Here is an 11,522-nt window from a genome sequence, read left to right on the forward strand (position 1 = left end):
CCACAAAAAGTACAATTAAGAACCCATGTTTGTGTATTTGGAACCCTGGTTATTGTTAAATCAACTCTTGTTTGTGTGTTTCTAAAATTCATGTTTTTGTTAACTCAACCCATGTTTGTAAAATAGTAAACATGTGATCTCTGCGATAAAAGGTTGCATTGATTTGTGTGTCCCATTCAGCTTTTCCCCTCCAAAGTATAATTGATTATCGATACAAATCCCAATTTGTGTATTTGAAATCCTGATTATTGATAAATCAACCTCTATCGTGGGTTTGAAGCCCATGTTTTTTGTTAACTCAATCCTTATTTGTGTATCTCTTTTCCATTTCCATTCCCTGGTCAATTCCCTAATACTATATTGACTTCATTTAATTGTTAAATCACCACTTTACCACTTTTTAAATTGTTAAATTACGCATTTTATCCCTATAAGTGATAGGGATAGACCGCTCATGATGAGCGTCTTATCACTACTCCCCCCTTTCTACCTTTTATCTCCCCGATTTCTTGCCAACAAAAGGCATTGTAGTCGGCAGTGAAGGCTATGTAGTTGAGTTAATAGAAACTAATTTGATAATGGGAAATAAGGGGTTTAAAGAAGTCAATATTTAAGATTTGAACTTTTCTGGTTAAAAATGGCATATAATGTATCAATGTGTTACTCAAATCTCGAAATATTTTATAACTTATAAGGTATTTTTGAGCCAAAAAAGCTCAAAAAAATATTTAGGGCAAAAATATTTTTAAAAGGTACTCCTTCTGCTTTTATTTATTTGCTACATTTTCTAAAAAAGGTTGTTTTTTTTTATTTGCTACATTTCCTTATTAGGAGACTTGGCCTACCAAAAAGTAATAATATTATATTTGTTTCCCCTCTTTTTCCACCAAAAAGTACTACTTTTTTCGCTTTTCCCACCCTATTTAATGCTAAAGGGGTCAAAAAGTACACTAAAAAAGAATGAAAATGACATCTCCTAAATTCTTGTGTAAACCAAAATGTAATAAATAAATAAAAGCGGAGGGAGTATCAAACAATGTTTTATATTCATGTTGCTAATTGATTAATTGGAGAGAAATAGTGAGCCACACCCACCTTCCATAAAATATTTCCGGGTGTTTTGCATGAAAAGAAAAATCTTAAACTACATTATAATAACACTCCAAAATCCCCTAAAAAAAATATATAACACTCCAAAAGCCGCAAGAGTTTGTCTGGTAAGAGACCGTCTACTTTTTAAATTAAAATTAGGGCAATGATAAGCCCAATATTAAAAAGAAAATAAGCCCAATAGTGACTAGGTTAATTTCTTTCGGTGACGAGTTTAATCTATTTAGTGACTAGGTCTACTTTTATATTATAATAAATCGTCTTTTTTAATAATTTTTGAAGCCGCAAATTCAATTCCTCTAGAACCTCTCATACGCAAATTCGTCACTCATACGCTAATTCCAAAGCTCGAATTGCAGGTTGTTGTTTCGTTCCTTAGATGAATCTACTTGTTTTGTTGCGGATTTTGGTGTGGAATTGCGATTTTTAATATCTACTTCATGTGATTATTCATGCGATTGGTTTTATGCGGTTGTTATTGTTGGTTTCATGAATTCAACTTATTTTGTTCTTTAACTCATATATGTTATTTCATGTTTTTAGGGATGGATAATTTACATGTTATAAACTTATGATTCGAATGAATTTCTGGTATATCTTGTTAATTCATCTTTGTTTCATGGAACTAAATGATAAGAAAATTTATATTACAATTTGTAGATACTCATATTTGTGTTCACTTGTTCTTGTTTAATTTCATCATATCAATTTTTCAAGTGTTGTGGCTGGAAATCAGGGATGAATGACCTGTCATCGTAGGTGATTATAAACTATTATAGCCCCTATCAAATTTTTTACCAATTTGTGTTTATGGACAAGAATAGAGTGAAAAGGGATTATATACGGGGTTTTGTTTATGGTAAAGTTTGTTGATTTTTATCAAGGCTCGATTAATTCGTATGCTTTCGTTATGCGTATTTGTGTTTTGTGAACAAAAATGTTTGTGATGCTATGTGATGAGAAAACAAGAGAGTGATAATTTTAATTTGAAAATCATGATGCCTAATGCCTTCCTAACTTGTGAAAATATGATTGGAAGTAATTTTCCTATAATGTGGATTGTACTTTAAATTGATTTTGTTAGCTTAAAGTATTTTGAATCATATTAGATATTGTCCGTAGGATCTCATAAGTTTTACATCCATGTAATGTTTGTGGTGCTAGCTTATGAGGAAATGAGAAAATAATGGTTTTGGTTTGAATATCATGACTTCTAATGAATTTCTAACTTATGAAAAGGTCCTATTTTTTTTTTTTTTTTGAAGATTTTGATTATGAGGTTGTAAAAGTAAGAACTTTTGTCATGATCTAGTTGAAAAGAATTCAACTCTATGTTTCTTGATCAAGGACATCTAAGCTATTCAGAATTGATGGTGGCGGTTATCATGATGATCGTTAAGTTTTAACACTTTTAAAGCCTCTAACTCCATGAACAGTGTTTTCCAAGTTTTTATTTTCTTGTACAGTAAATGAGTGACGGCCTTTGGTTTACGCTTCTTCCCCTCTTTCCTCCTCACTAGTGGCCACCACTCTATTTTGTGCCCTTTTACGTCTACAGAAATTGTTCATTCTACAGCCACTCAAACTATATTTTCTCTCTTTATCCACCATTAGAAGCTCAGGTTCTGGAAAGCATGGAGCCTGAATGTTAATTGTTGGTGTGAATTTGCCAACATTTGTTTTTGGATTTTTTGCTTGTATAATTATCTATTGTTTTTCACTTGTTCTAATTGCTATAGGAACCCAATTAATCTGCTTCATGAATTGTTTGCTGTTTTTTCTTATTATTATTCAAATTGACTAGCGGTTATTAATTCGTTTCTGGAACTAAGGACTCAAATTAGGATTTTTATTCATCTGTGCCTTTTCAATTCTTCGCTTCTATAGTTTAGAGCCCAAATTCTCTGCTTCATGAACTGTTATTATTAGAAGTGTTTGATTTTGGCTTTTTGAAATTTTTTGCTTGTAGTTGTATTATAGTGGCCTGTTTTTCCAATCTCACAGCTTTAATGCGGCCATCAAAATGGTTTATATGCTTTCTTGACATACTATAAGTGTATAACCCCCTCCCCCCTTATTGCAATTTGCAACTTTTCTCTCGTTCTCAATTTTTCTCCGATTCTAGTGTGTATTTTATCGATCTGTTTAGCCTTTTTGCTATCTCGTTAATTAATTGGTTTCATCTCTTTGTAGAGATTGTATTTATTTGTTAAAAAACCTAATAGTTCCTGGCTTTTTTCTTTGATAGATGGCATTTAGAGGTCGAGGTCGTGGAAGAGGTTTCGGTGGAAGTGACTACAAGTTTGCAAAGCAAGAGCCTTTCGTACTTTTTCCTGTGAGTCAATTGACCTGATTTATTATCTTCCGTCTCTTTTATCTTGGATGCCACAATTGACACAACAGAATCTTGATTTTCATGGATATTACTTCTGCCGGGTGCTTTCTTTGCATAAAGGCAGAATCTTTTTCTTTAAAAATTTAATCACTTAAGCCCGCTGTAACCTTCTTGAAACTGCCCTCTCTTTGTGTAATTAGTAATGTGAATTTGCTCGACAGAAATGGCTCACATAAGATTTAGCTCGTGTACGTATAGTCATATAGCTTTAAATGGTTGAAAGAACTTGCTGGTTTTGGTTAAGCTCATTATACGCGTGACTACATTCTACATACCCCTAAGTTTTCTGTACGTGTGTGTTGGGAGGGGGGTGCTGCCGAGAGAAGCATTTTCTTTTTTCTAGTCAGTTGTTTGATTCATGTACCTGTGTTCATATCTTTTTCTCTCCCCCCCTTGTTTCTAACGTTAATATGTTCTGTTAGAATGTTTGATATCTCTCAACATATGATTACTCACCGGAGCCTTTTGATAGATGATGTTCTTGGTCTTTTGGGCTACAGGATATTGAGCTACCTGATAGAAACAACGTTCCTGAAGAGAAGAGATTAGCAGTACTTAATTATAGGTTTCGGAATTACTTTCACAACTCACCCTACAACCTTGACGAAACATTCTCAGGTAGTAATTAGTTTGCTGCATTTTTTTTCTTTGGTGCTTGTGTTTCTAATTTTAAAATGTACAACTTCAATGAGATCGAAGCTTATGAGAGTATGTATCTGCACATTTTGACTTGAGTACTATAACCTGAAAACATATATAAGACCACAAAACACTGTGATGGGGATTTAGATAATTTCACTTCTGCTGTTAACAGGCATAATTCCTATCCTCCCTCTTTGCTCTCTTTTCATTTGTGTATTCTGTCTCTTGAGAGCTATTGGGGCTTTATGGTAGATAACAAGTTAAAATCATTGACTGAAACTTTGTATCTTTTACTCCTTTCATTCCAAAAGATGGTCACAATTTCAAATATCACTTAATATGATAGTTACTTCTAGCTTGCATACATGATAAGACATCAGTGTTAAATACAAGAATTTTAAGAACATTGTTTTCCCCCTTTATAGTCCATATACACTTTGAAGAATCCATGATGATTGCTAAAATGGACTAGTTTTGGTCTGTTCAGTCATCTAGTGCAGATATATTAAGAGTGATTATAATTGATGGAAGTATTAATGGTGTTCAATTTATTTTACATTAGGACACCTTCTAGGCTTCAGCGTCATCTTTAAGGAGTTTTTAAGCTTGTTTGTACATATGAATGATGTAAATGAATTCAGATAATTAATTCTAACTTAGCTTGTTGCTATTATTGAACGAGTGAATTGCTAGCTTTGGATGAGTGGATTAATCCAAGAATTTTAGGAAGTTCCGCCTTGTTTGACCATGTTTGTGGTTGCTGTGTCTTTCAAGGCCAAGTTGTAGATAAATTTACTTGGTTTTCTGTGTTTGTATATCTTCCTTTTGTCATCCAATTGTCTTGATATTGGTAGTCGTTACTCATTCATGCACGCAATCAGTTGTTGAAGCTTCAGTGTTTGTTGAGATCCTTTGTCATCAAAATTAGCCCTCAAGAATCCTTAATCTAAGCAGTAGTATTTAATCTCATCCATCTATCAGGTGTTCCATTCTAACAATATATCATTAATCCTTGCTATTCTACAGTATAGTACATGGTTGATCCTCATGTGATGTAAAGCTTGTGAAACATTGTGATCACTTTTGAGGCAACTAGTTAGTGGGGTTTCAATGTGAGGTTTTTTCATTTGGTTAATGAGAAAACCTTTCATATTTTGAAATAAAAGGGATCACAATTACAAAATTTGAAATAAAAGGGATCACAATTACAAAAGCTTGAATTAAATTTGATTGTGCACTTATGCCTATTTGTTGGATGAAGAATATAGTTACTTTGAGCACAGCCTATATGTAGTCATTCGATATTTTGCAAGCAAATATGGGTGAAAAAGCAGACATTCTCCTTTTATTTGGGCAGGGGAGGGTGTTATACTGAAATATCATCTGGAGTTTGCATAATATATGTCCTCTATGTATATCAGTATATATATGTACATTCTAATTGTTTCTGCTGCTTTTTCCGGAGCTCCTCAGCTCCAAAACAGAATTGTTTAGATTTACTTGCTATACTTTAAGTATCCTTATTTTTTGTGAGTTGTCATCTCAGAAGAAGAAACCGTGGACATTGAGAGGTACTCTGATAAGGTCAAGGGTAATAGTAGATTCGGACGGGAGTCGCTTACAAATTCTGGTTATCTAAAACTTGAACCTGGATATTTTCCTCTAGAGCTTGTTCAAGGTCAGTGAACACCTTTTGTTGAAAAGGAAAATAACCTAGTTTATGATGTCCATGCTTCTTCAGATTCGAATATAACCGATCTCTTTATTTATTACTCTCAAGGTTGTTTGACAATTTACTTTACAGGCACAAAATGCAGGAAGAGGAAGGTGCAATGGAATCCAAAAAGAGGTACTTTATTCAAGATAGTTTTGCTAACTTATTGTTTTCTTGTCAAGATGTCACTGCTCAATACTCATTAGTCAGGTTTTTAATTTTCTGGTCACTTTTAGGGCAATTGACTGCTCAATTGCTCACTAGTTTCTTGGCAAGCTCTGAGCTGACAGCCCTATGTTGCTTCAACCATTTGTGCTATATGTTGGATTATTATGTAGCAAGAAGTAGCAATTCACAAAAGCCCAATCATTTTTTCTGGCTTTCTTGCCCGTGATTATACACCTATAAGTCCTTTACGTACACCAGCCTGTCTATACTGTTCTAATCAAGTTTAAGTTGAAATCACTCTGTTAATGCAGTTGAAGGGTATTGTTGGCATACCCTCATTCAGGTGCTATTGGTGGGAGTCTCTTGAGACTTGAGAGGCACTGATTAGTATGTTTTAGTAATTTAACCCTTTTTTAAACCCTTTTGTTCATTATTGCCAAGAAAGTGCCAATTCTTCTCTTTCACTATCACCAAGGATGTTTTAAAAGGTGCTAACCTCCTGGTTTTGCAATATGCCACTATGGAAAGGCTCTTGTGCTGTTCGTTTCTCAATAGTTGGGGCCTCTTTGATACTTTGTTTCACATTGTTATCTGCTGAGTTAAGACTGTTAATCAGTTGATTTCCTCCCTCTTCTGAACAAGACAGGATGAAAAATTCAAGATGGAGGTACAGGGGGTAACATGTATTGCACGTTGCCAGGTGAGCTTTGCTTACTTGCATCAGCCCATGCCTAGCTGTATCCACTGCACGAATTATTTGGTTGTCATTTGCTAAGGCATAGTGTTCCAGCTGATATAGACCTGTGTTGGTTTCCAGTTACCAGTCCCATTTTATCAGATCTATATATGTTGGTAATTGTGATTTTTCTGTGGCAGACCTTCAAAAGCTGGATTTCTTGGAGGATCTGGAGAAGCTTCAAGTAAGTTTTCTAAAGACTGCTACTTTGTCTATATCATCCTTTGGAAAAGCTGCAGACAGCTCAGAAAAATCAATTTTGTTCTGCTTATAGTTTATAGGTATTCGTAGTTTTAGATATCTGAGCTTTAGAAGTTCAAAAGTCAAGTGCACACTGATAATTTACTGCTGTTAAATCCCCTTCTGTTGTACTAATTGATAAGTACATCTTGATTATTTCAAATGCGTAGAATAATGAAGACAAAAAAGGCAAGAAAGAGAAAGAAGGTGAAGATGACGAACAAGAAGATGAGGATGTAGAGGAGGAAGAGGAAGATGAGGTCGATAGTGATGATGACTATGGAAAGGTTCACTTCTCTGTCCATTCTATCTATCTAAGTATACCTTGTTTAATCATTCACTTAGCAAACTCTGTGCATGGGTTGGTGTCCAGAAAAATCTAAGATGTCTGTTTCTTTTTTCCCTGTCATGGCCTTTACTTGGATGGAGACAGATGCACCTATAAAGACTTAAGAGTAAAAATATCATCGCATGCATTCAAAAGTAAAGAAGGGTTGACATTGTGGTACTCAGTTTGTCGATCCTTATGTTCAATTTTTTTATATTTGTGAATATGCTCTCTTATCTAATACTTGCAACTCGATAGGACAGCCAGGGTGTCTGCTTGTGAGCTATAAATTTGAGTTGTCTAATTGCGTTAGTTTTGAATATTATTGCATATAAGTCATGTCAAATATCCTCTTCAAGAGTGAAAGAGGGGGAGAGAAAAAGGAGGGTGGTTGGCAACCACTCAAGTAAACAAAGGAGAAACAGGAGATCCAGGAGATCGGTTAAAGATGAGTAGAAAAGATAATGAGATGTATTTCAGCTGTGGCTGAAGGCAATAAATATGAGTCGAAATAGGCGTTGCTGGCTTAATGTATTGTAGAACTTGCTTTACATTTATGTATTTACTTTCAATTATCTTTGTGCAAAAGCATGTTAAAAGAGCCTGAGTAAAATCCTGAGAATTCATATTATTAATTTGATTTGTGGCTGTGATGTACTTTGCAGGGTGAAAACTTTGATGACGATGATGATGACTACAACGTCGCCAGTGACGGTGATGGTAAGAAAATTCATGTATCTGTAACTGTAATGTAACAAAAATTCAAACTCTATTAAAACTTTCTAGCCTTATTAATTGTGGTTTGTATGCAGATAAGCGGCCATGTAGTATCGGCTCAGCATATGGTTTGTTCTGGGTATCAAGGACTGCCGACTCCATTTTTGCATGGTCAAGAATCTCTCCTCTTTCTCACAGCTTACTGTTAACGGAGTTTCCACCTGGAATCACTGTATAGGTTCAAATTGACACTTACTAGGTTATTAGATTAGTTTTGATAAAATAAGTCTTAGGAATTCATCACACTGAAGATGAATACAATGAGCCAATGCGGTAATATTAGATTAGTTTAATATCTCTAGTTTAAGATAGTTACACTAAACCAGCGAAGCCAGTCTCGGCTTACAGCATGTTTTTCACTTGTGGATATACCGTCAGGAAAGTGAATGAGGTTTTGTTCCTCACTCTAATCTCACTTGTTATGCCATAAACTTGCTGAATTCTTCATGTTATATTCTTTTTCAATGGGTTTCTGGTCAGATGTCACTATTATGAAAAGTAACATTACTTTCGACAAGTTTGCAACTACTACAATATGGCTCCAGGCCTTGCAGCTTCCTTATCTTAAACTGTAGATAACTGACTTGGCCTATTTAGTCTTCACCTGGCAGCTTCTTGGACATCGCTTGCACCAGAGAATAAAGATGTATATAAAGCCGTATGTTAGGGTTTACATCATATTCTTTTTGTTGCAAAAAAGGGGCAAGCTCCAAAATAAACTAGATAATGTTTGCTTTTCTATGATAATGTTATTATCCCACTTTCTGATGTATGCTTTTCAGCAACTTTTGAGCGTCACATTATATCATTAACCTCGTTTATTAGTACTTGAAGAGAAAGTGTTGGTAACTCATAGTAAGCTGTCAAGATGACGTTTCATTAAAATTTTGGTATTAAAGCTAAGTCAAAGTGATATCAAAATAGAGTCGTTTGGTACAAGTAAGAGTTGCTTTGGTATTTGTATCACAATGACTTCATTTTGGTACCAAAAATTTTATAATCGCATCTCACTATGAAGCGCCAATCCAAGCTCGTACTTGAATACATGTCAGGTTGTACATTGCACTATTAAGCTCTAAACTATCTCTTTTGCTTCTTTTAGACCATAGCATACTATAATAATCATCTATACTTACGACCAGTTTAGTAGTTGGTCATAAATGGTGGTAATGGGAATGAATTTGTGTAAATTTGTGAAAAATATCATTGTTCATTCCCATCGTAATGCGGTAATGAAAATTGCTTCCCTTTGGAGACAAAAACACAAGTTTAGGGGTGAGACTGGTTGCCCATAGAGAAAATATATCTCCCCGTAAAAATTTTAAGGGTGCTTCCCTAATAAAATTACACTTAAAATTCATTCCCATTACCGCAATTTATTAACGACTACCAAACGGACTGTTAACGTATGCAAGTGCCAAGGTTAGTGGAAAAGACTTTCTGGACCACAATTCTATTGTCCTGGATGATTCCGCCGCCACCAGCCAACTCAAGAGCAAACGACACCACCTAAGTTGCTATCACCTTCATGACACCACCCAAACACCCTCGCCTTCTTCGGCCATTGGCATGATCAACCTATTGGTGTTCTTGAGAGAAGACAATTAAGAATGTTGCTAGATTTCTCAAGTCAAGCCCTCAACAGGCAAATATTATATTATGTTGTTAGGAAATAGGGTGTTGTAGTTTGATTAATGCGGAACAGAAAATCAAAGAAATAATAAAGGTGAGAAAACAATAAAGATGAACAAACAAATAACACAAGGATTTACGTGGTTCAGTCAAATTTGACCTACATCCACAGGTGGGGGAATAGAGCTTCTTCACTATAATGGAGAAAATCAGAGAGAATAATACAAGGAGTCCTAAATCTAGAGGCTAAAAGTGTTTCATAAGTTGTGTTAATAATAATGAACACTAGGAAGCCCTTTTATAACAAAGGAACCTCGTACAAACCCTAAAAGATAACTTTAAAAACGAAAAAAATATCAAAAAACGCGTTCAGTGCTCAAAACCGCGCACCGCCCGACCGGGTAGGGCGAAATCCGCCCGGTCGGGCCCGGAACGAAACAGCTTCGTCAGTTCTTCGTAAAACAGTCATAACTTTCTCGTTTCCCATCGAAATTGGGCATATGACCTATCGTTGGAAAGCTCTTTGAACAAGCTATCACCTCCAATTTGAATCACATCAAAATCATTTATAGATTGAGAGATGTGCATTCAAAGTTAGCCTTATGCCATTCACAAGATTTCAAGTCATAATTAACATATGTGATATAATTTCGAATTAACTTATTATGCAATCAGAATGACCTATAGGCTATAACTAGAATTGATTTACTTACAATTTCAGGAAAATAATCGTATTTGTATTTGGTCTCTTATCGTTAGCATTAAGTTCACAAAATACTACTCCCTCCGCCCCAAAATATAGTTCCCATTTCCCTTTTTTCACGGTAATTTATGCAAGTCGAATATAAAAGGGATAATAAATTTTTTTTATTTATTTAAATAAATGTTGTATGGGAAAAGATGATTTTAGGAGAGAGAGTGGAGAATAATTGGTGAAAGATCATTAATTGTAACATTTTGGTTGAATAAATAAAGGAAAAAACAAAGTTCAAGAAGCAAATAAATGATGGGACACGGTTTTTCTAGACAAATTGCTATACCGAAGCTGGCTGTCACCCCACAGTAGTAGGAGATGTAAGGATTGATACATAGAATAACTTTTTATTTGATTGATAATCATATAAAACAGACGAGATTTTAGCCATTTGCATTAAGCTCAAGCTTCCTTCTTGCATGCGGGCCCCTCCGGAAGCGCATACTATAATAAGGGGTAGTAATTTATTGGCAGCATACTCAATCACCCGGGTGATTTTTTCCCCTACTACAGATCCCATACTACCTCCCATAAACTGAAAATCCATAACCCCAATTGCTACAGGAATACCGTTTAGTTGACCTATACCTGTTTGAACAGCTTCAGTTAAACCCGTATTTATTTGATAAGAATCAATACGATCTTTATAAGCTTCGTCCTCTGAATGAAAATTGTGGAATTAAATATGAAAATAGGAACTATATTTTGGGACGGAGGAAGTATATCAATAACAATATAAAATAAGAAAAATTAACATGTATAGTTCACAAATTATTATAATAGACGGTCTAATTTTATTATAAAATTAGACAATCCAAGCCTACATTCTCCTAATAAGCCCATTCAATTTCTCTCTAACCTAACACTATTTTTAGGTATCTTGCACCATCATAGTCGTCAATTTCTTCTCTTTCCTTTATTTCCCTTTGAATTTCGAATTAGAACAAACACTTTTTAAAAATATTCCGACAGTCTTACAGAATGGATTAAACTAGTCACTAAATGGATTAAATCAGTCACTAAATG

General features: G+C 34.7%; 1 protein-coding gene across 1 annotated transcript; it reads left to right on the forward strand.

Annotated features, from left to right (window-relative positions):
• Positions 1 to 1,465: 1,465 nt before the first annotated feature.
• LOC125497071 (uncharacterized) lies at positions 1,466 to 8,259 on the forward strand. The gene is made up of 9 exons (XM_057394166.1): positions 1,466 to 1,519; positions 3,359 to 3,445; positions 4,006 to 4,123; positions 5,694 to 5,825; positions 5,952 to 5,996; positions 6,906 to 6,949; positions 7,176 to 7,292; positions 7,999 to 8,079; positions 8,146 to 8,259. The coding sequence occupies exons 1-9, from the start codon at positions 1,490 to 1,492 to the stop codon at positions 8,257 to 8,259; spliced, it is 768 nt and encodes a 255-aa protein (XP_057250149.1). The 5' UTR covers positions 1,466 to 1,489.
• The last annotated feature ends 3,263 nt before the right edge of the window (positions 8,260 to 11,522 follow it).

Source organism: Beta vulgaris, chromosome 4 (genome assembly GCF_026745355.1).
Source record: "Beta vulgaris subsp. vulgaris cultivar EL10 chromosome 4, EL10.2, whole genome shotgun sequence".
NCBI classification, from domain to species: Eukaryota; Viridiplantae; Streptophyta; class Magnoliopsida; order Caryophyllales; family Amaranthaceae; genus Beta; species Beta vulgaris.

Excerpts from the sequence above, each read along its gene's own strand:
- LOC125497071 (XM_057394166.1), top strand. The coding sequence starts at position 1,490 with ATGAATCTACTTGTTTTGTTGCGGATTTTG. Across the intron at positions 1,520-3,358 it reads TTGTTTTGTTGCGGATTTTG|ATGGCATTTAGAGGTCGAGG; the intron begins GTGTGGAATTGC and ends TTTCTTTGATAG. Across the intron at positions 4,124-5,693 it reads CCTTGACGAAACATTCTCAG|AAGAAGAAACCGTGGACATT; the intron begins GTAGTAATTAGT and ends TTGTCATCTCAG.